General features: G+C 46.2%; 1 protein-coding gene across 3 annotated transcripts in view; it reads left to right on the forward strand.

Annotated features, from left to right (window-relative positions):
* LOC132822232 (plexin-A1-like) overlaps positions 1-22,835 on the forward strand; it is a 541,551-nt gene that overhangs the window by 221,589 nt on the left and 297,127 nt on the right. For all 3 annotated transcript variants that reach the window (XM_060835337.1, XM_060835340.1, XM_060835338.1), the window contains exons 5-8: positions 2,236-2,336; positions 13,144-13,267; positions 14,944-15,097; positions 19,735-19,834. In XM_060835337.1, the coding sequence (XP_060691320.1) occupies positions 2,236-2,336; positions 13,144-13,267; positions 14,944-15,097; positions 19,735-19,834 (479 nt within the window). The remainder of the gene's footprint in view (positions 1-2,235; positions 2,337-13,143; positions 13,268-14,943; positions 15,098-19,734; positions 19,835-22,835) is intronic.

Here is a 22,835-nt window from a genome sequence, read left to right on the forward strand (position 1 = left end):
GGTGACTGTCTGCGTGGAATTTACACATTCTCCCTATTGTCTGCGTGAGTTTCCTCTGGGTGCTCTGGTTTCCTCCCACGATCCAGGGATGTGCAGGCTTGGGTGAATTGGCCATGCTAAATTGTCCATAACATTCAGGAATGTGTAGGTGAGGTGCATTAGTGAGGGGGAAATGTAGAGCAATAGGATCGGGGAATGCTTCTGGGTGGGATACTTTTTGGAGGGCCAGTGTGGACTTGTTGGGCTGAAGGGCCTGTTTCCACATTGTAGGGTTCTATGATAAGACTATGAGAGGGTCTTCTTAATGGTGCAGTCAACTGTGACAGCATCACAACCTCACTTGTTCCTGTTCGTGTCTTCCAATGGAGGTCACTGGGTAGCGAGTGGGAGGAGCAGGACCCTCACTGATCCCTCATTCCATAAACTGAGGGCATTACGTCTTTGGGGCAAGAGGTGAGGATGACAGTGTGAGTGACGAGCTACACAGGGAGAGTGAAAGCTGCAGACACACCGATCGGCTCTGGAAGGGGATCAGAAAGGAACGGAGTTTCTCTCCCGCAGTCCTGGCTGGTTTCTGCGTGGCGTCTGCCAACTTTCTGCTTGCCATGGTGATGCGTGTGGCAGTGGTTGGAATGGGGGCGCAGAGACATGGCAACAGCTCAGGGTTCGGTGCCAGTTCTGTGCTGCCAGCCTATTGCTTGGCATAAGTCACCACCAACAAACCCTCCTTGTGCCAATAATTTCCCTCAGCCATAAGCTAATCGGCCGTGCAAAGGCAAGGCAGACTTGCCGGGGTTACTTGTTGAAGTTGTTCAGTCATTTGCAAGGGATGAGCAATAATGAAACAGCGGGACCCGACAGCAACACTTGCTGTTACAAGGCCCTGTTTTTGAAAGGAAATTTCATGCCCCTCAGGGTAAGCGATGGTAATTCTGAAAGAGTCTATTGCCGAGTCAATTAATGATTTCCAGATAAGGATCGTCAAGTTAGAGAGAGAGTCAGGCACCTAGTGCAGTGCCTGGACTGCACACTGTTCGGGGCATGAAGGAGAAGCTGTGATTTGTTTCCCCTTAAAGGAGAGAAGGTTCAAAGATTTGATGAACAATCATCCACAACGTCAACCAGGAGAGGATGCTTCCTGTAGCTGCAAGGTCAGTGTCTCGAAGAGGCACGTTAAGGGAGGACACAAGGATCATTTTGCGGTCGCAGTGAGTTTGTTGTGATTTTGAGAAGTGACAACAGAGACAGGTTCAATAGGAACTTTCAAAACATTGACCAGAGCTGCCCAGAAGGAGCACCAAGGTTGGGTTGATTGGAATTGGCAGGAGCTAATTGCCTCCTCCTATGCTGTATCCCACCCAGATCCACCTCCCTGCTTCAGCCCAGTAACCCTGCATTTCCCAGGGCCAAACCACCCTAACCTGTACATCTTTGTGGGAGGAAACCAGAGCACCTGGTGGAAACCCACGCAGACACGGGAGAACGTGCAAACCACACAGAGACCGAGGGGAAATAGTGTTCCCAGAAAAGGAAGGAGATAATTGTGGAAGTGATTGGGGAGTTAGTGAATAAAGTTAAGATGCAGCTTGGTCCTGGATTAAGACTACATGGACTGATAGTTTAGGCTATAAAACCATCAGATTGAGGAGGAGAATTAGGCCATTCAGCCCATCAAGCCCGCTCCGCCATTTGATCTGGCTGATCTGTTTCTCCACCCCTTTCTCCTGCCTTCTCCCTGTAATCCTTGACCCCCTTACCAATCAAGAACCTACCTATCACCATCTTAAATGCACTCAATAACCAGACCTCTACAGCCCTCTGTGGCAAACAGTTCCACAGAGTCAGCACCCTCTGGCTGAAGAAATTCCTCCTCATCTCAGTATCGGGCCGAGGTTAGTTATTGAATTGATCTATGCATTAACAGGCATTTACTGCAGAAGATAGTTTGCTATATTGACTGCGATACTGTTCAATACAGTCGTGGTGACTTTATCTGCCATTCCAGCTATCGTGTGAAGACCCGATTGGGAATTTGGCAGTCAAGTGGTGGGGTTGGCGGGGGAGTGGTTGAATGGGAGAGGGTACTGTAGAGTCCATATCCCGTAGCCCTGCTCAGTGCAGTGCCTTGGGAGCTGGTCTGCCCTGTGACAGGGTGTCCTAACCTTGACCATGTGAGACCTTGTTGTGGCGATGCCAGTCTTTGTGCTGACGGTGCTGTGTTTCTTGCTCGGACAGGTGAGCAGAGTGCCGGTGGAGAGCTGTGAGCAGTACGAGAGCTGTGAGCTGTGCCTGGGCTCCCACGATCCACACTGCGGCTGGTGTGTCCTCCACAATGTGTAAGTAGATCGCTTCTCGTCAACCCCTGCAACTAACGCCGTCTCGGGTTTGGAAGCTTCTAGAAGTGGGAGACAGCGAATGGTCAGTTCCCACAGTTTGTTTTTCTGTTATTCAATGGCCCATCAAGCCCACTCCCCTATTCAATAACTTGGAGACAGTAAGGACTGCAGATGCTGGACACCAGGCTCAACAGATATTGAGCTGCAAAAGCATGGCAGGTCAGGCAGCATCTGAGGGACAGGCCAAATCCCCTCATCAGGTTTGGCGAGGGGGAGGGGAGCTCATATGTAAATAGAGGGAGGAGGGTGGGGGCTGGGGGAAGGGTGGGTGGGATGGTGGTAGATGGATGCAGGTAGAGGGTTACTGTGATTGGTCAGTGGGAAGGGTGGAGTGGAGATGTGCGTTGGAAGATGGACAGGTTAGCACTGGTCTGGGAGGTGAGGTGATGGGGGAGGGCAGTCACATGGTCCACTGTATTGGTGGAAGCGGTGGTCACATGGTTTGTAGGAGTGATTAGAGCAGCCGTTTGCCGACCTGACCCCTGAGGAATTCGAAGGTGATGTTAGGATGCTGACTGGTAGAGGAAGTTTGTGTCCAGAAGTAAGTTTGGGAGAGTCTGATCTGAAGGTAGTGTCCAGTCCACATTCCCACGCATCCCTGGTAATTATTCATTGCAGGATGAGGGCATTGCTGGCTAGGCCGTCACTTATCGCCCATCCCTAATTGCCCAGGGGACAGTTAAGAGTCAACCACATTACTAGAGTCACATGTAGGCCAGACCAAGTAAGGGTGGCAGTTCCTTCCCTGAAGGACATTAGTGACCCAGATGGGTTTTCTTCCTGACAGTCCACAATGGATTCATGGTCATCATTCATCTCTTAATTCCAGATACTTTTTTTTTCTCTATTGAATTAAAATTCTATCATGGTGGGATTTGAACCCAGGCCATCAGCTGGGTTTCTGGATTAATAGTTAGGCGATAATGCCACTAGGGCATGATTTCCCCATCTCTGCTTTGCCAATATGCCAAAAGTGGCCCTTATTTCTAGATATTCCCATAAATTTCTCTCCACATTCACCTTCTGGGATCTGATATATTTCAATGATCTAACCTTTTCCTGTTGTAAGCTCTAATGGATACAAGCCTAGTTTGTCCAAGCTGTCCACATGCAATAGCTCATCCATTCCACGTATTATCCAACAAACCTTCTCTGGACTACATCTGGACCTTCCTAACATAAGGAGACCAGTACTGTACTCAGTATTCCAGCATTGGTCTCACCAAAACCCTCCACAACCTGCCTACTTTCCCTACAATAAGCAAGAATATATTATGAGCTTTCTTTAGTACTTGCTGTACCTGCACACTAACCTTTTGTGATCCATGTACTAGAACACCCAGATCCCTCTGCATCTCAGAGCAACCCCTCACTGTTTAGATAATATGCTTCTTTATGATTTTTCCTGCTGAAAGGGACAGAATGTTAGTTTGCGGGTGTGTGAGGGAGTGTGGGGGATCTTCCTGCACACAGGAGATTCACCCAGCTCCTCTGTCCTGTGTTGACGTGACTTATGCAAGCTGGATTATCGCCCATTTGCCACTCTCTACAGGGCAACCACTGACACTTATTTCGATTGATGGGGTGTACAAAATGTTTGAAAATGGAAATGACATTAATCTTCTCATTTTTTTTGTCTTTCTTTGCTGACCAAATAAAAATGCAAAGTGTTAATGGACACTTTCTCTTGTTACAGAGGAGCTTAATCAGTGGCATTGCAGATGCATTTTACCAATTTGAAATATATTGCTCTGATATGCACAGTCTGCAACTTTCTGCATTTTATATTAAATTGTGCCAGAAATGGAAATCAAGTTTAATTAAGTGTGGATTTTTTTTCTCACCTTGAATGGTAACTTTTCTCCGCTCCCCTTTGTCCCTGACCGTCTTATCTCCTCAGTGTGGAGATTGTAACCAGGTCAGTCATCTGGACCTCATAGAATATGAGTTCCCTGATTGGGGCTGCTGATCTGGTCCAGCCAGGGAGCCCTGGCTGACAGAAAAGGGAGAATGTCAGGGATTTTGAGGCCCCAGAATGCTTGACTCGGTGAGAGGCAGTGCTGTTGTCAAAGGCTACGCACTTGGAAATAAAGGGAGACTGGCGCTAGGATACTGGCCCCTGAAGAGCTATTTGATTATGGATACCAACTGCTTTCTGGGACCTCCTGCAAAACTGTCCTGTCACTAGAGTATTGAAGCCCAGCTGTATCTCAGTGTGTGATGTTCACCTCAGTCGATTCGAGTTTTCGGTTATCAAATTATTGGTTGAAGTCCCACTTCCAAGACTCACATTTGCTTCAGCAATTTAGCACGGCCAATCCACCCTAACCTGCACATCCCTGGACACTATGGGGCAATTTAGCATGGCCAATCCACCCTAACCTGCACATCCCTGGACACTATGGGGCAATTTAGCATGGCCAATTCACCCTAATCTGCACATCCCTGGACACTATGGGGCAATTTAGCACGGCCAATCCACCCTAACCTGTACATCCCTGGATACTATTGGGCAATTTAGCATGGCCAGTCCACCCTAACCTGCACATCTTTGGACTGTGCGAGGAAACCGGAGCACCCGGAGGAAACCCCACACAGACATGGGAAGAATGTGCAAACTCCACTCAGTCACACAACTGATGGTGGGATAGAACCAGGATCCCTGGTACTGTGAGACAGCAGTGCCCATCACTGAGGCACCATGCCATCCCGAGAGTGGAACTTTGGAACTTCGGTCAAGAGCTGAGCTGACCAGGCTGACAGACTCCAGCCCTGGTGTTTCCCAGTCTCAGCTTCTTGTAGCTGTATTCACCAGACAGCACCTCCTGAGAAGAGTCAACAGAGGAGGGTTCCCATGAGGGAACACAGTGACCTTTGATGTGTGGTCCTCAGCTGGGCTTGGGAACAGAGCTGGTCATGTTGTCCCTCCCTGAGAGTGAAGCCTGCAAACTGTGGGGGGGGAGGGGGCTATATTTACCTTAGACCCCCCCTGACTCTAACTGGATGTGTTCTCATGGTGGAACAAATGGTTTTGGGGCCAGGCATTTGTTGTTGAGTCCTTGATCGTTAGCTGCTCTATGCTATTTCAGCTCCAAAGCTTTCTACAGTCTGACACAGCACTGAGCAGCTAGCACTGCGTGTTTAACAGCATCGCAGGACACTGAAGGTGAAATGCAACACTTGGCAAGTGCCTGCATTCTAATCAAATCCATTAGCTTCAGCATCAACCCCAGGTCTCGGGAAAAGATCTTCGATGTTAGACTTGTGGGTTCTGAGGACTCAGCCTAAAAACAAACCTCAGTAATATTTGGGCAGCGGTTAGGGGGAGGAGGCTTGTTAAACACTCAACAGAAGAGGGAAGCTTAACCTGAGAGTGCACTGTTAATAACAGTTAACTGAAGAGGGCCTGGATTCAGCCCGGTAGCATTTAGCACGGGCGGCAGGAGGCAGTGATGTGATGACCCACTGGAGTGAATTGTCAGACAGGGCCATCAAACTCAGGGACCAGATTCATTTGGGAAACAGTTCCTAAAAAAAGGACAAGGGTGGATTCTATTCTCTTTCGCCAGCTGGAAGATTAGGGAACTCAGGAAGAGCAATCACAGATAACGTTTTCCATAGGAAAGGAATCAAGCTCTGAGCACAATCATGCTCATTGTAGACTGGTTTCAAACTCACTTTCATGAGTAACTAAGTGGAGCAAAGTATCTGCTGAGTTATTGCCAAACTCTTCCCTCTTTCGGAAATCATTGTCAACTTGTGTTTCCTCTACCCTCTCTCTCTTGCTGTCTCTCTCTCTGTTGTTTGCTCTGTTTCTCTCCCTTTCCCCCATCCCTCACCCTCTCTCTCCTCCACCTCTATTCCTTGCCCCCCTCGCTATCTAATGCTAGTTGCTCTCTTTCTCCCGCCGTCCATCTCTCTCCTTCCCAACTACCTCTTCTCTCCTTCCTGCCTTTCTCCTTCTTCCTTCTCCCCTCCTTCCCTCTTTCTCTCCTTCCTCTCTCTCTCCTTCCACCCTCTTCCTCTCATTCCTGCTTCTCACTCTCTCTCTCCTTCCTGTCGCTCTCTCTCTCTCTCTCTCTCTCTCTATATATATATATATATATATATATATCCCCACCTTTCCCTCCCTCCTGCCCTTTCCTCCCTCCTGCCCCATTATCCTTCCCCCTCCCCCTCCCTCCTGCTCAGCCCTGTTCCCTCTCACTATTGGGAAGCAATGTCCTATCTGTTGTGAGACTAATCGACGTGTTTAAAACAAGGTAAAATCCTCATGGAAAAGAAGAGCTTTAAGTGATGGGACAACATGAGGTGTTAAGTACATGAAGAAATGGAGAAATGGGCAAGTAACGACAGTGGGCTGAATAGCCTCCTCCCATTCTGGTCTTCAATGAGGATAATGAATGTGCGGAACTGAATAAGAAAATCCCCTTTTAAGTGTTATCTTGAGATTCATTTCTGCGATGATGGTTAAGAAAATCCTTCTGTTAATACTCTTGCAATAATCTACTTCAGAATTATCTGTGCTTACACAAAGGGGCTATAGGGTAAGGCAGACTGGGATGGTGGTGAAGGTGCAGTTTGATCCTTATATTAAACTGTGATCATTTAAATTGGGACATCAATTATTCAAGTGCCATCATTTTCTCTGTTTTCACAAGATGATATTGCTTCCGTCCACAGCTGTACAGAGCCCGATGTGGCTTAACATCAAGTGACTTGGGTTTAAAGAGGATTGTGTCTTGTTAGACAGCAGCTGAATATAAATTATTCAGTGCCGCATGAATAGAAACACTAACGCAATTTAGATTTACGTTTGGAAAATTGAATTTTCAATGCAGGAGATCACAAGGAATTAATACACATTGGTTAGGGAGGAAAGAGTGGTTTGCACTCGCCAGTGAGACTATCGTCAGAGCCGGAAATCTCAGGAGGATATTTCCTCTGAGACCATTGTCACTGATTTGGTCCAAGTGCTGGAGATGGGTCAAAGGGCATTTATGTGTCAGGTCTCCTTGATCCTGAGGTTTGGGAGGGGCAGGGGTTTAATGGGAACTTTACTGTTTATCTGTGACCTCCCAACTGGAGTAGGCCATTCGGTCCACTCTGACATTTACTACAAGCATGGCTCATCAAACCTGTCAATTCCTTATACATTGCTGTGGGACTGGAGTCATGTAGGCCAGACCGGGTAAGGATGGCAGATATTGTGTCGGTTGGTTAGCTCTAATTGTTAGAGCCTGATACTAATAATGCCAAGGTCTTGGGTTCAATATCCACATTGACAGCACCAGGGACCTGGGTTTGAATCCAGCCCTGGGCGACTGTATCGAGTTTGCACTTTCTCCACGTATCTGTGTAGGTTTCCTCCCAATGTGCGACGATATGCAGGTTGGGTGGATTGGCCATGGTAAATTGTCCACAGTATTCAGGGATGTGTAGATTAGGTGCATTAGTCAGGGGTAGAGTAATAGGGAAGGGGAATGAGTCTGGATGGACTTTGGAGGGTCGGTGTTGGGCATTATGGCCTGTTTCCACACGGTAGGGAATCTATGATCCCTTCCCTAAAGGGCATTTAGTGAAGCAAATTTCAGTCTTTATTTTGCAATGGTAGGATTTGAGCCTCAGAGTATACAGACTAACTACTCTTTACCAGTGCAGTGACATTATCACTACACCATCTCCTCCCCCTAAGACAGAGTAGTTGATAATCAAACCTATCAACCTCTACTTCAGACATACACAAACAGTGAGATTCCACAGTCCTGTGGTGTAACCCTAGATGTTGGACTGGGTCTGTGGACAAGGTCAGAAGTCACATGACACCAGGTTAGAGTCCAACAGGTTTATTTGAAATCACAAGCTTTTGGAGCGTTACTCCTTCGACAGGTGAAGTCACAGGTGTCATGTGACTTCTGACCCTGTGGGATTCTATAAGTTTACTCTGAGTAAAACCAATTTACCCCCATCTCAGTCCTAAGTGGCAACCATCTTAATTTTAACAAAACAGAATTTATTGGAAAAGCTCAGCAGGTCTGTGGAGAGAAAGCAGAGATAACATTTCGGGTCCAGCGACCCTTCTTCAGAACTCTCATATTTTAAAATTGTGTTACTCACTCTTCCCCTGCTTTAGACTCCCCAACCCAGGGGAACCATCTTACCTGGACCTACCCTGTCTGTCCCTTTTAGCATTTTGTAGGTTTCAGTGAGGTAGCCTCTCATTCTTCAAAACTCTAACAAATACCAGCCCGGTTTACCCAATCGCTCTCTGTAGGACCATCCTGTCTTTCTGCTGAGAGAGATGTTCCAGAGTCATAGAAATGTGCAGCACGGAAACAGACCCTTCGGTCCAACCCGTCCATGCCGACCAGATATCCCAACCCAATCTAGTCCCACCAGCCAGCACCCGGCCCATATCCCTCCAACCCTTCTTATTCATGTACCCATCCAGATGCTTTTTAAATGTTATACCAGCCTCCCCTACTTCCTCTGGCAGCTCATTACATACACGTACCACTCTTATGCATGAAAATGTTGCCCCTTAGGTCTCTTTTATATCTCTCCCCTCTCACCCTTAAACCTATGCTGTCAACATATTCCTGATGAAGGGCTCCGGCCTGAAACGTCAATTCTCCTGCTCCTCGAATGCTGCCTGACCTGCTGTGCTTTTCCAGCACCACACTCTCCACTCTGATCTTCAGCATTGCAGACCTCACCTTCTCTTAAAACTACGCCCTCTAGTTCTGGACTCCCCCACTCCAGGGATGATTTTGCAAAACCCCACCACTCCAGGGAAAACAGCCTCAACCTATTCAACCTCTCCCTATTCAACCTCTCCCTATAGTTCAGACCTTCCAACCCCGGCAACATCCTTGTAAATCTTTTCTGAACCCTTTCATGTTTCACAACATCCTTCCGATAGGAAGGAGACCAGAATCGCACGCTGCTGAATCTTCTCATCTCGCACTCCTCAGGGCAGGTGTAAGAATGTCAAATTCCAAGGCATCACAACATTGTAGAGGGGAGCATTCCTATGTTTCATAAGACATGAGCTCGAAGGAAACTTTGGATAGACTGAGTCATTTTTACTGGTGCATCAGAGGATGAGAGGCGACCCTATAGAAGTTTATAAATAATGAGGGGTATAGATAGGGTGAATGGTAGGTGTCTTTTCTTTAGGGTGAGGGATTTCAAGTCTCGGGGGCACATTTTTGAGGTGAGAGATTTAAAAAAGACGTGAGGGACAACTGTTTTATACAGAGGGTGGTCCGTGTGTGGAATGAACCTCCTGAGGAAGTGGTGGATGTGGGTACAGCTGCAACACTTAAAAGACACTCGGTTTAAGTACATAAAAAGGGCAGCTTTAGAGGAATGTGGGCCAAGAGCAGGCAGGTGGGACGAGTTAAATTTGGAATTATGTTCAGCATGGACTGGTTGGACCGAAGGGTCTGTTTCCGTGCTGGTGATGGGTGTCTGGAAGGCGTTGCCAGTAAAGATGGTAGAGGCAGGTGCAGTAGATTCATTTTAGATGTGTCTGGACAGATGCATGAGTAGGTGAGGAGCAGAGGGATACAGATGCTTAGGAATTGGGTGATAAGTTTAGACAGTAGACTTGGATCAGCTCAGGCTTTGAGGGTCGAAGGGCCTGTAGCTGGGCTGTAAATTTTCTGTGTTCTTTGTTCTTTATATAAGAAATAGAAGCAGGATTAGACCATTCTGCTCTGCCATTTGATCATGGCTTATATGTTTGTCCAGCTGAAAATGTGTTGCTGGTTAAAGCACAGCAGGTTAGGCAGCATCCAAGGAATAGGAAATTCGACGTTTCGGGCATAAGCCCTTCATCAGGAATCCAAGGAATAGGAAATTCGACGTTTCGGGCATAAGCCCTTCATCAGGAAAGCCCTTCCAGCATCTGCAGACCTCATTTTTTACCCTTTATATGTTTGTCTAGTCCATTCTCCTTCCTTCTCCCCATAACCCTTGATTCCTTTACTATTCTCCTGAGGGATTGCAAGACACAAAGCTTTGGTATCATTGTCCCTCCTTCAGCAAAATTCAAGACACCGTTCTGTGTGGGTTTCCTCTAGGTTTGGTTTCAGCCACTTGCAGCCTCATGGACTGGCAGAACAAGCTCTAAGGGCTGAGGGACCTTCTCCTGTACCTACACAACAACACACTCAGTACTTCCCCTGACATCTTCCGTACCTTCAAGCTAACCTTTAGTCCTACACAAACCTCCTCAGATCCATTTTCCAAAGAAATCCCTTACATTACCCCCTTGAATGTCCATCTTGTGAATGAGGACCACAGTTCTCCCCTTCCGGATTTACATTTTTTGCTTAATCATGAGATCTATTACTCGGTCTTTACTGTGACAACTACTGAGGCAAACACCACGTCTGGTCTCCGTAAACGCTTTATTTAATAATTCCTGAATGTTTTATTGAAAGGAGCCTCGGGCTGAATTTGTTCACAATAGAAGTGCTGACAATCTGACAAATGATGTAATCTGAAATCTAATAGATTTCGAATACAGTGCTGGCCCTTTCTTGGGTTGTTTAATCAGGTACCACTTAACGTTGGCCCAACCTCTTCAAGGGCCAACCTTCATCGAGACTTTGTCAAAAGAAAAAGCTTAGCAGATGCATCTGAGGAGAATTTTCTCAGTGCAGTTGAAGGTCACAGATTCCCCCATTGTGTAGAAAGAGGCAATTTGTGCCTGCACCAGCCCTCTGAATGGCGTGCATCTCAGACCCAGTCCTCAAGCCTAACCCTTTCCCATGGCTAACCCATCCAACCTGCATGTCCCTACTTAGCATGGCCAATCCACCCTAACCTACACATCTTTGGGCTGTGGGAGGAAACTGGAGCAAACCCGCATAGACACGGGGAGAATGGACAAACTCCACACACAGTCGCCCGCGGGTGGGCTTGAACTTGACCCCCCCAGGTGCTATGAGGCAGCAGTACTAACCACTGAGCTATTGTACTACCGTGGTAAGAGTGGCATGAAATAACTCAGAGTGGTGTCTCAATAGGGGCCGTATTTGGCTTTTAAATGACGAAGAGAAAAGAAAGATGGGGTGGCATGGTGGCTCAGTGGTTAGCACTGCTGCCTCACAGCACCAGGGACCAAGGTTTGATGCTAGCCTCGGGCAACTGTCTGTGTGGCGTTTTGCACATTCTCCTCGTGTCAGCATAGGTTTCCTCCCACAATCACAAAGATGTAAAGGTGAGGCGGATTCACCATGCTGAATTGCTGTAGAGTGTGCAGATTAGGGTGAATTAGCTGTGGGAAATGCATGGTTACAGAGGTGGGGTAGGAGGTGAGTCTGGGTGAGATGCTCTTTGGAGGGTCTGTGTGGACCCGATGGGCTGAATGGCCTGCACTTTACACTGTAGGGATTCTATGATTCTAATGAACAATGTTGCAATTTACAACCAAGTGAAGCAGGAGTAGACCACTCTGTCCACTTGAGTCTAGCCCCCCATTCAATCAGATTGTGGTCAATATGTTCGTGTTTTGAATTCCGCGTTCATATCTACCTCCTCACAACAATCTATCCAATTACATCTATCATTAAAATACTCAATGACCCCACCTCCACCATCTTCTGAGGCAGGGAGTTCCCAAGTCACTCAACTCTCAGAGAGAGGGTCAGCGTCAGTCCGAAAAGAGGGACCCCCCCCCCACCTAATTTTAAAACAGTGTCCTTTTGTTCTGGACGCACCCACACGAGGAAACATCCTTCCCAGTGACCATTCTGGATCTTACGCACTTCAATCAAGTCAACCCCTCTCAGTTTTGTAAATTCCAATGGAAACAAACCTGTCCATTGTATCGTCATAACACAATCCACTAACTCCGGGGTATCAATCCAGTAAACCTCCTCTGAACCACCTCCAGTGCATTTTACTTCTTTCTGTAAATAAGGAGACCAGAACCGCACCCAGTATTTGAGATATCAACCGACCAATGTCGTTTTCAGTTTTAAGTTAGCAGATTTTAACAAAGACTTGGGTCCCATTGACCTTCTTGAATAAGTGCTGGGCCTGCAGTCTAATGTTTTGTGACAGGTCAGCTAAAATATGTAGAAGTCACGCAACAGTAGGTTATGGTCCAACTGTTTTTTTTTTGAAATTGCAAGCTTTTGGAGCACTGCTCCTTCCCCAGATGATGAAAGGGCAGCATTTCAAAAGCTTGTGATTTCAAATAAGCCTGTTGGGCTATGACTTGGTGTCATGTGACTTCTAACTTTGTCCACCCCAGTCCAACACCAGCACCTCCACATCGAAAATATCTAGATCTCTCTGCACCTTCCACAGTTGTTCTCTGTTTAAGTAATGTTTTGCTTTTTCATTTTTCCTGCCAAATGGAACAATTCATCTTTTCCTTCATCTGCCAGATTTAAGCCCACTCTCCCAACCTGTCTGTCTATATCCTTTTGCAGACTCCTCATGTCTTCTTCACAACATAGTTTCTGACCTCTCAGTGTGCCATCATCAAATGTAGCTGCTGTGCCCTCATTTCTCTCACTGTAAGGAGAGATCCTGGGTGAGAGTGACAGGTGGGTAAAGGTTGACCATTTGTTTTGTGTACCTTTGTACGAATGGACACAAAATTCTGACCTTCATGGTGATGGCCACAATCCTGAGAATAAATCAACATGAATAAAAATGTCCTGGCAGTTTGGAGCATTTGACCTTGAGGACAGATGGTGACTTATTAAACTTGGTATTACTTTAGATGTTCTCGGAAGGACAGGTGTGATCGAGCCAATGAGTATCAGCGTTTTGCCTCGAATCTTCGACAGTGTGTCCAACTGAGCGTCCAGCCCAGGAATATCTCGGTCACCATGTCCCAGGTTCTGGTGAGTGACATTAGATTTTTTGTGTGTGTGTGTGTCTGCATGTGTACGTGTGTGTGTGGCTGCCTGTGTGTGTGTGTGTGTGTGTGAGACTGTATGTGTGTGTGTCTGTCTGTATATGTATGTATCTGTGTGGGTGACTGTGTCTGTGTGTGCACGTGTGCCTGTATGCATATGTCTGTGTGTGCACGTAAGATTGTGCACGTATGACTGTGTATGTGCGAGTGTGTGCCTATGTGTGTGTGAGAAATGATGTGCGTGTGTGTGTACATGTCTACATATGTGTGTGACTATGCGTGTGTGTGTGTGTACATAACTGTGAGTGTACATGTGTGACTGTGTTTGCATGTGTGTCTGAGAGAAAGATTGTGTGTACTTCTGTGTGTGTTTGTATGTGAGATTGTGTGCACGTCTGTGTGCGTGTGACTATGTGTTTGCCTATATGTATATGTATGTGAGACTGTGAACATGTGTGTGTCTGTGTGTGTGTAATTGTGTGTCTGTGTTTGTGTAGGACTGTGTGTGTGTGTGTGTGTGTGTGTGTGTGTGTGTGTGTGAGAGAGAGAGACTGTGTGTGTCTGTGTGTGTAACTGTGTGTAGGCCTGTGTGTATGTGAGACTGTGTGTGTAACTGTGGGTATGTCTCTGTGTGTATCTGTACATCTGTGTGCATATGACTGTATGTGTGTATGTGACACTGTATGTGACTGTGTGACTATGTGTGAGTGACTGTGCATGTGTTGAATTAAAATGGGCAAGCATCTCAATTGTGTGTTTAATTTTGTGAGCAAGCCTAGTTTACGATGTTGCTGATCTGAATTGAATGTGAGTTTGGGACCTGATCATTGGCGACATCATTGTCTTTACAGAGGAGCTCCTGACTGAGCTTTCTGGCTAAAGGTCTGGGATTTGGAAATGGGGGAGAGAAGGACAGGCAGAGCAGGAGGGAGAGTTTGGAGGCATTGGTGGGAGACAAAGAGAGGGAGAAGGGGGAGGTTAGGGAAAGTCACTTGCTTATTTTTAAATTCTAAAAAAAATCATTCATGAGATGTTGGTGTCACTGGCTGGGTCAGCATTTATCGCCCATCCCTAATTGCCCCTTGAGAAGGTGGGGATGGGCTGCCTGCTTGAACTGCTGTAGGTTGACCCACAATATCCTTAGGGAGGGAATTCCAGGATCTTGACCCAGCAACAGTGAAGGAACGGTGATATGTTTCCAAGTCAGGATGGTGTGTGGAGGGGAACTTGCAGGGGGTGGTGTTCCCATGTATCCGTTGCCCTTGCCCATCAAGATGGAAGTGGTCATGGGTTTGGAAGGTGCTGTTGGAGAATCCACACACAAGATACACACACAGCAGCTTCTTGTTATCTTTAGTGAAGAGATTGACGTTTGGGGGTAGTGGGTGGGGTGCTGATCAAGCAGGTTTGTTTGGCTATTGAGCTTCAGGCCTGTTGTTGGAGCTGCCATGAACCAGAATTGGAAACCAAGTGAGGGAGCTGTGACCCCCATTCTAACCAGATCGCGTAGATGCAGGTGAAGATGGGAGAAGTGAAAGGTCATTGCTCAGGAAGGCAGTCGTGGTGCAATTTTCTGATTTCTGCTCGGAGTAGTCATGCTGTGCTCTGTGTTGGAATAATCATGTTCTGAAGGATTTGTTTTCTCTCTCTCTCTCTCTACAGCTGGTTTTACAAACCCGCAATGTCCCCGACTTGTCCACAGGAGTGAACTGTTCCTTTGAGAATTTCACTGAGACTGAGGCTCGGATAATGGATGGCAGGATCTATTGTCGGTCTCCCTCCATCAGAGAAATTGCCCCGATCACGAGAGGCCAGGGTAAGTGTGCCATGTTTGGAGTGTCCTGTGTTACTGAGCAGCCTGTAGCTTTGTCAGGCTACTCTTGTGTGTCTCTGTTTTCGAATTTAGGTGACTTTACACCTGCTCCCCTCCCCCCTGCGACAAGCCACCCTGTCCCCTGATTGCACATTTCATTTAAAAATGTAAGACTTGCATTTGTATAGCATCTCTCATGAGTTTCCTTCAAGATCTGTAGAGCCAGTTTTATTTTTTAAGTGCAGTGCTGTATTGAAGCGAATTTAGTGGCTGTTTTGTGCACCGTGTGATCCAATTTCAGGGGGGAGACTGTGGTGTAATGTTCATGTCACTGGGCCAGTAATCCAGAGGCCAAGGCTAACTGATGCTCTTCGGACACAAGTTGAGGTCGGTCTATGACAGATAATGGAATTTAAATTCTGTGTGTAAATCTGGATGTTAAACTAGTCTCGAGAGTTGTTCAGAAGGCGTATGATGTGTTGGGTTTCATTTGCAGGGGGATTGAGTTTAAGAGCCACGAGTTTAAGATGCAACTCTATAAAGTGCCGGTTAGAACATATTTAGAATATTGTGCTCCGTTCTGGTTGCCTCATAATAGGAAGGATGTGGAAGCCTGAGAGAGGGTGCAGAGGAAATTTACCAGGATGCTGCCTGGACTGGAGGGCATGTCTTATGTAGAAAGGTTGAGGGAGCTAGGGCTTTTCTCACTGGAGTGAAGGAGAATGACTTGATAGAGGTTTTCAAGATGGAGAGGCATAGTTAGAGTGGATAGCCAGAGACCTTTCCCCAGGGCTGGAATGAATATCACGAGGGAACGTAATTTTAAAGTGATTGGAGGAAGGTTTAGGGGAGATGACAGAGGTAGGTTCTTTACACAGAGAGTGGTAGATGCATGGAATGCACTGCCAGCGGTGATAGTACAGTCAGATACATTAGGGACATTTAAGCGACTCTTGGATAGGCACAAGGATGATAGTACAATGAAAGGTATGTTGCTTAGCTTGATCTTAGAGTAGGATAAAAGGCCAGCACAGCATCGAGGGCTGGAGAGCCTGTACTGTGCTGTACTGTTCTGCGTTCTATGATAGTGACCATGACAACCATCATTAATTGTTGTAAAAATTCATCTGGCTGACTGATGTACATCTCAGGACGAAAATCTGTCCTCCTAACCTGGTCTGGCCTAGATTCGACTCCAGACCCACCCGAGTGGTGTTGAATTCACTCTGAAGTGACACTCAGAAAGCCACTCAGCTCAAGGGCAATTAGGGGCAAAGAGTAAATGATGGTCATTCCAGCAATGCCTCTATCCTCCGATGGAATTAAAAAGGAGACCAGATCATTCGCTGTTAATGTTAACTCTGATTTTGCTCCAGAAATGTTGCCAGACCTGCTGAGATTTTCCAGGAATTTCTGGTTTTGTTTCTGATTTCCGGCATCCGCAATTCTTTCAGTTTTTTTTAACCTGGACCATTTGTTGTCATATGATGTTGATTGAGCAATTTGGCCTACCCTCGACGCCTCATTTACCATGGCTGCAGAATCTTGCAGTTGAATGAGTAAATGGTCAAAGAATTCTCACAGTGTGCAACAGGTCATTCAGCCCATTGAGTCCACACTGCCCTCTGAACAGCATCCCACCCCACTGCCCTAACCAGTAACCCCGCATTTCCCATGGCCAATCCACCTAACCTGCACATCTTTGGACTGTGGGAGGAAACCGGAGCACTCAGAGGAAACCCACGCAGACACGAAGAGAATGTGCAACTCCACACAGGCAGTCGCCTGAGCGTGGAATCGGAACCTGCTTCCCTGGTAAGACAACACGCTAACGTTTTGAGTCTTCGTGACTGTTCATCACAGCTCTTGATGAAGAGTCATCTAGACTGAAAATGTTAGCTTGCCCTCTCTCCATGGATGCTCTTTGATCCATCGTGATCTCCAGCACTTACAGTTTTCAGTACAAATTCCGGCCACTGCAGTAATCTGTTCCTGATTCCCTAGCGCTGTGAGGCAGCAATGCTAACCACTGAGCCACCGTGCTGCTCATCATGAGTAAATGGTGTTCACCATCTTAGGCACTAGGCAGCACTTGTGACAGTGTCGCTCTCCCTCAGGTGCGCGCTGGAGTGACAGCTCTTGTTTGCTTCTGACGTTTTGAGAGTGGAACTTGAAACCACAGCTTTCTGACTCAGAGAATGTTATCTGCTGAAGTACAGCTGACATCATTCATACATACTGGCCTTCCCAGTGACACCCACGTCCCGAAACCAACTAAAATGAAGTTGCTTTTCTGGATGATGTTTTGAGGCATTTATTACCTCAGGTAGTGTATTGTGCACTCTGTGTCCATTAGATATTTGTGGGGGCATATGAACATTTAAACCTTGGCTTGACTAATGCATTTAATGAGATGGCAATGTGGAATATTCTTGGAGAGGTCACAGTTACAAGTTTTGTTCTGTTTTTGAGTTAAAAGGCTCAACTTTATAATCTTTGGTTGAGACATTCTACAAGCTGCCTGCTAATTTTTTTGAGGAGCCTCAGGATTTGCATAAACAAACATCAAAGCCTGGAAAGTCCCAGGGGAGGGGACATTTACACGGGAATAAAATTTGAGAAAAAAACGATTGTTCCAAGCTCTGCTGCAGATGTGTCCCAGGTATTTGCGTGGTTTTGCTCTTCCTGTTCTGTCTGTACGCTCCAGAAGATGGGAATGGGAGGATCGAGAGACACAGACAACAAATCAGTCTCGCAGCTGTCTTCAATAAATGGCGTGGGGGAAGAGTGGAAAGCAGTAAATGGATATCCCCTGTTATTACCTCGTGTGTGGTGTTGCTCATTGTTAGTTGATATCTCCATTAACAAGAGTAGAGTGGTGCTGGAAAAACTCAGCAGGCCAGGCTGCATCCGAGGAGCAGGAGAATCAATGTTTCAGGCATAAGCTCTTCATCAGGATTCCTGATGAAGGGCTTTTGCTTGAACTGTCGATTTTCCTGCCTGACCTGCTGTGCTTTTCCAGCATCGCTCTAATCTCCAGCATCTGCAGTACCCACTTCTGCCTATCTCCAATAACAAGGCAATGCAGTAGGAACTTGGAGTGTGTTGGGGCTGGGGGAAAGCTCATTGTTAGTGCTGTATTCTGGAATATTTTCACTTTGACACCATCTGTGCATCAAACCGTTGAGGCTGTACTGACAGAATTCGTCCCTCTTGAGATTTCAATTGTATGTAGTGATGCCACGTGTCGAGATGAAGATTATTGGGGACATGCAGAGAAGTCGAGTTGAGGTTAAAATCACATCAACCATGGTTTTTTTGAGGACATTGGTTTGGCCACTGTTGGAATACTGCATTCAGTTCTGGTCTCCCTGCTATAGGAATGATGTTGTGAAACTTGCAAGGGCTCAGAAAAGATTTACAAGGATGTTGCCAGGGTTGGAGGGTTTAAGCAACAGGGAGAAGTTGAATAGGCTGGGGCTGTTTTCCCTGGAGTGTTGGAGGCTGAGGGGTGACCGTATAGAGGTTTATAAAATCATGAAGGGCATTGATAAGGTAAATTGACAAGGTCTTTCCCCTGAGATAGGGTAGTCCAAAGCTCAAAAGCACAGGTTTAGGGTGAGAGGGGAAAGATATAAAAGGGACCAAGGGGGCAACTTTTTTTCACACAGAGGGTGGTGCGTGTATGGAATGAGCTGCCAGAGGAATTGGTGTAGGCTGGTACAATTACAACATTTAAAAGGCATCTGGATGGGTACATGAATAGGAAAGGTTTACAGGGATATCGGGCGGAAGTGGGTACTGCAGATGTTGGAGATTAGAGATATTAGAGGCTTAGAGGAGATTAGAGGGATATCAGCCAAGTGCTGGCAAATGGGACTAGATTAGGTTAGGATGCCTGTTCTGCATGGATGAGTTGGACTGAAGGGTCCGTGCTGTACGTCTCTATGGCTATATGGCAATGAAAGACCGAGCAGGTTTGAAGGGTAGAATGGCCTGCTCCTGTTCCTTGTTCACATGTACATGTGGGACTTTGTACTGCACCCGATGAAACAGTTTTGTTCTAAATATTGTTCTGACATCCGTAGTTCATACAGTGTAGCTGCTGTGTTGTTGTCCTAGTGGAGACGTAGTCTTGCTTTTGACAGGAGGCTTGAGATCAGTAACGGTCATGTGTTCCATTTTCTGCTATCCTGCTGGACGGTATTAAGATGCAGGCTTTATTTGGTCCTCTTGCCTGCGGAGTAAGGAAATGCCATTGGTCACAGGGTTGACCATGTGGTTTTGCTGAATGTCAGAGGGTTTGCTGTAAAATAGATTCTGTTTGCTGTCAGTCGTGTGCTGTGCCTAACTGAGCCTCAGCAGTATCTGCACTCGCTCTGTGAGGTTTCTAGGACAGGATGGTAGTGTTGATGGAGCTTGTTGAAGGGCTAAATGAGCGTAACATTGTTGGGGAGATGTCATTTGAACGAGACATTAAACTGAGGCTATAGCTGCCTGATGAGGAAGAAAGAGAGGGCTTGATTGGATAGAGAGGCCTCTGAAGGCATTGCCTTTAATCCTTAACTTTATTTACTGTCCTGAAATCACTCTGAAAGGTCCGAAGTGACAGATACTTTTTCTCTGTCTTCTTTGTGCAGGAGACAAGCGGGTTGTGAAACTGTACCTGAAGTCCAAAGAAACTGGGAAGAAGTTTGCCAGCACTGACTTTGTGTTTTACAACTGCAGCGTTCACCAGTCGTGAGTATTAAATTTGTTCCTTCATTCTCAATGGTGGTGCAGTATTCTATCTCTCTCTCTCTCTCTCTGGGCCAATGATGTGATGGTTTTGCTATTGTCAGTCCTTTGCTCAAATGTCCTATTTCATGGGAGGTGGGGGTGGGGCGAGAATCTAGACCATGTGCGTTAGACAGACTGTGCGTGTTGAAGGGACTGGTTGAGTTGGAGGTCATTGTGCTGAATGCCTCTGCCTTGGATTGGTTATTCTGAGTGTGTCTGCTGACCCTTCCATATTCCCTTGCCCATTGTATGTAGCTGCTGGTCTATGCTGGGTACAGGGGGAATGCTGCACTATTGGAGGAGCCATGCTTCAGGTAAAGATGTTGAGCTGAGAATCTGTTTGTGTTTGTAGACCCCAGGCTGCTGTTTTGGAGAGGAGCAGAGGACTGGTCCATCTCCTGATGACGGTGTTCCATCAATCACAGAGTAGACAAGGCAATCTATTTCAGTAATCTCATTGCCTTTTGTGAGAGCTTTCTGTGTGCAAATTGGCTCCCAGAGTTCTCTAATGCAACTATGATCACGCTTCCAAATGTATATCATTGGCTGGAGGGCACTTTGGGGGCCATGCTAGGAAGGGGAAAGTTATTTTATCTCCTCAGAAATCGTCAGCCTGAGCTAGCAGATATAGTTAACTACAGCACAGATTTATCAGAATGTTACAATGGCTCCAAATTCTAAGAAGAGTTTACATTAATAAGCTTGTATTCCTGGATTTATGAGGAAAGATTGCATGTATACAGTATGATAACAGGCCCTTCGGCCTGTCGATCCCATACCAACCTTCCAAAGAACACCCAGCCAGACCAAACCCCTGTAGCCCTGAGTTTCCCATGTCCAATCCACCTAGCCTGCACATCCTGGACACTATGGGTAATTTAGTATGGGCAATCCATATAACCCTGCATATCTTTGGATTGTGGGAGGAGACCAGAGCACCCAGGTAGGTACTGGAAGAATGTGCAAACTTCAGGCAGTTGCCTGAAGCTGGAATTGAACCCTGGTTCCTGGCACTGTGAGGCAGTATTGCTGACCACTGAGCCACCACACCACTCAGGGGACTCTAGGAGTTTGAAGAGGAAATAGCAGGGTAGATGAAGAGAAGCCATTTCTGGCAGTGGTGGGATCGGGGAATGGAGCACTGTGTGATCTCTTTTGGGGCAAAATGTTAAAATGTTTTTTTTTAAAAGAGAATTTGAGAATCACTGCATCCTGCAAACAGCAATAAGCAGAGTGATCAGTAGCTTATTTGATCATTTTAAAATCTGGGATAGATCCCACCTGGATGAAGTCGGAGGAAGCTATAACAGAATATGAAGCCAAGACGGAGCAAAGGGTTAATTTGCCAATCAAACAGGATTTCATTGTAAGGTATAATTGACTTGAGGGGCTGAATGGCCTTCCCCTGTTACAGTGCTCCTTTGTTGATGGGCATTTATGATTTTGATCAGCTCCAGGGCTGAGAGGTGTGCACAGATTTTCCCCATGTGGAGCTTTGTATCTGGAATGCGTGAGCAATATTAAGTGATGCCCTGTAGTTTTTCCCACAGGCAGTCAGCAGTGAGTTTGTGATTCCAACATGCTGAAATGGAGCTGTGTTTAACCTGTGTGAACATTCCCAGTGGCCAAATAGGGACATGCTGAGATCAGTAAGGTACCAATTGTTGTGGGAAGATTTCTGTTGATAAGGCAGCTGCTTCTACAAATCTACCTCCTGCACTGGAGAGGGGCCAAGATATCAGGGTCAGGAAAAGCAGCAGGAAATGCTCACGGATTTGAGTATTTACAACGCTTTGAAGTGTGTTTGATGCTGTAGAACTCTCGTTGCACTGTTACAGACTAACATACAAATTAGAACAGGAGTCGGACATTCGGCCCCTTTGTCATTCAATAAGACCATAGCTGATTTGATTGCTCTCTATCACTCTACATAACTCTCTATATTACTCCATATTGTCCAATGACCTTTCACCTCCTCATTTATCAAGAATCTATCCACCTCTGCTTTAGCAATGTTCAAAGACCCGGCTTTCTTCGTCTTTTGAGTAAATGTGTTCCAAAGACTCAGGATTCTCTGTGAATAAAGAATTCTGCTCATCTCCTTCTTAAATGGGAGACTTATTGTAATTTAACTCTAGTTTTAGGTTCCACTACAAGAGAAAGATATCTTTTTCACCTACACCTCACATGATCTTAACTATTTCAATGAAGTCATTTTTGATTGCTTTAAACTCCAGTGGATTTAAGCCCAGTCTGTCCAACCTTTCTCACACAACATGCTACCAGGTTTTCATTTTGTAGACCTTGTCTGAGTTGCTTCCACCGTTACTTAATAAGGAGACCAATACTGTCCAAAATGCCCCAGATGTAGTCTCACCCATGCCCTTTATCACTGAAGGATAACCTCCGGACTTTTGGCCACAAGTTCCCTCAAAGGCTCAGTGGTTAGCACTGCTGCTTCACAGTGCCAGGGGCCAGAGTTTGCTTCCACCTTCGGACAACTCTCTGTTTGGAGTTTGTACATTTTTCCGTGTCTGCATGGGTTTCCTTCTGCAATCTAAAGATGTGTAAGTTAGGTGGATTGGCCATGAGGAATTGGGGTTATGGGGTTGGGTCTGGGTAGGATGTTCTTTGGAAGGTTGATGGGGATTCAATGGACTGAATGGCCTGCTTCCACACTGCAGGGATTCTATGCTAAACAATAGAATTCCTAATTATTTGTTGTACCTGCTTACAAGCCTTTTTTCATGTCCTGTGACACCCATTGAAGAAAAAAGTCACTGTGCTATTTTGAAATCTTATGGAATCTTCCCTCAATCTGGGGCATTTTGGAAAATTAAATTCAACACATCAGCTATCTCGTTAACTTTCTTTTCAGATCACAGGGTGAAGTTCATTAGGACCCAGTGGCTCTTTGTCATACAACTATTTCCTTCGTACCATTTCCCTTGCCAAAGCAATT

Source organism: Hemiscyllium ocellatum, chromosome 14 (assembly GCF_020745735.1).
Source record: "Hemiscyllium ocellatum isolate sHemOce1 chromosome 14, sHemOce1.pat.X.cur, whole genome shotgun sequence".
In the NCBI taxonomy this organism is placed as follows: Eukaryota; Metazoa; Chordata; class Chondrichthyes; order Orectolobiformes; family Hemiscylliidae; genus Hemiscyllium; species Hemiscyllium ocellatum.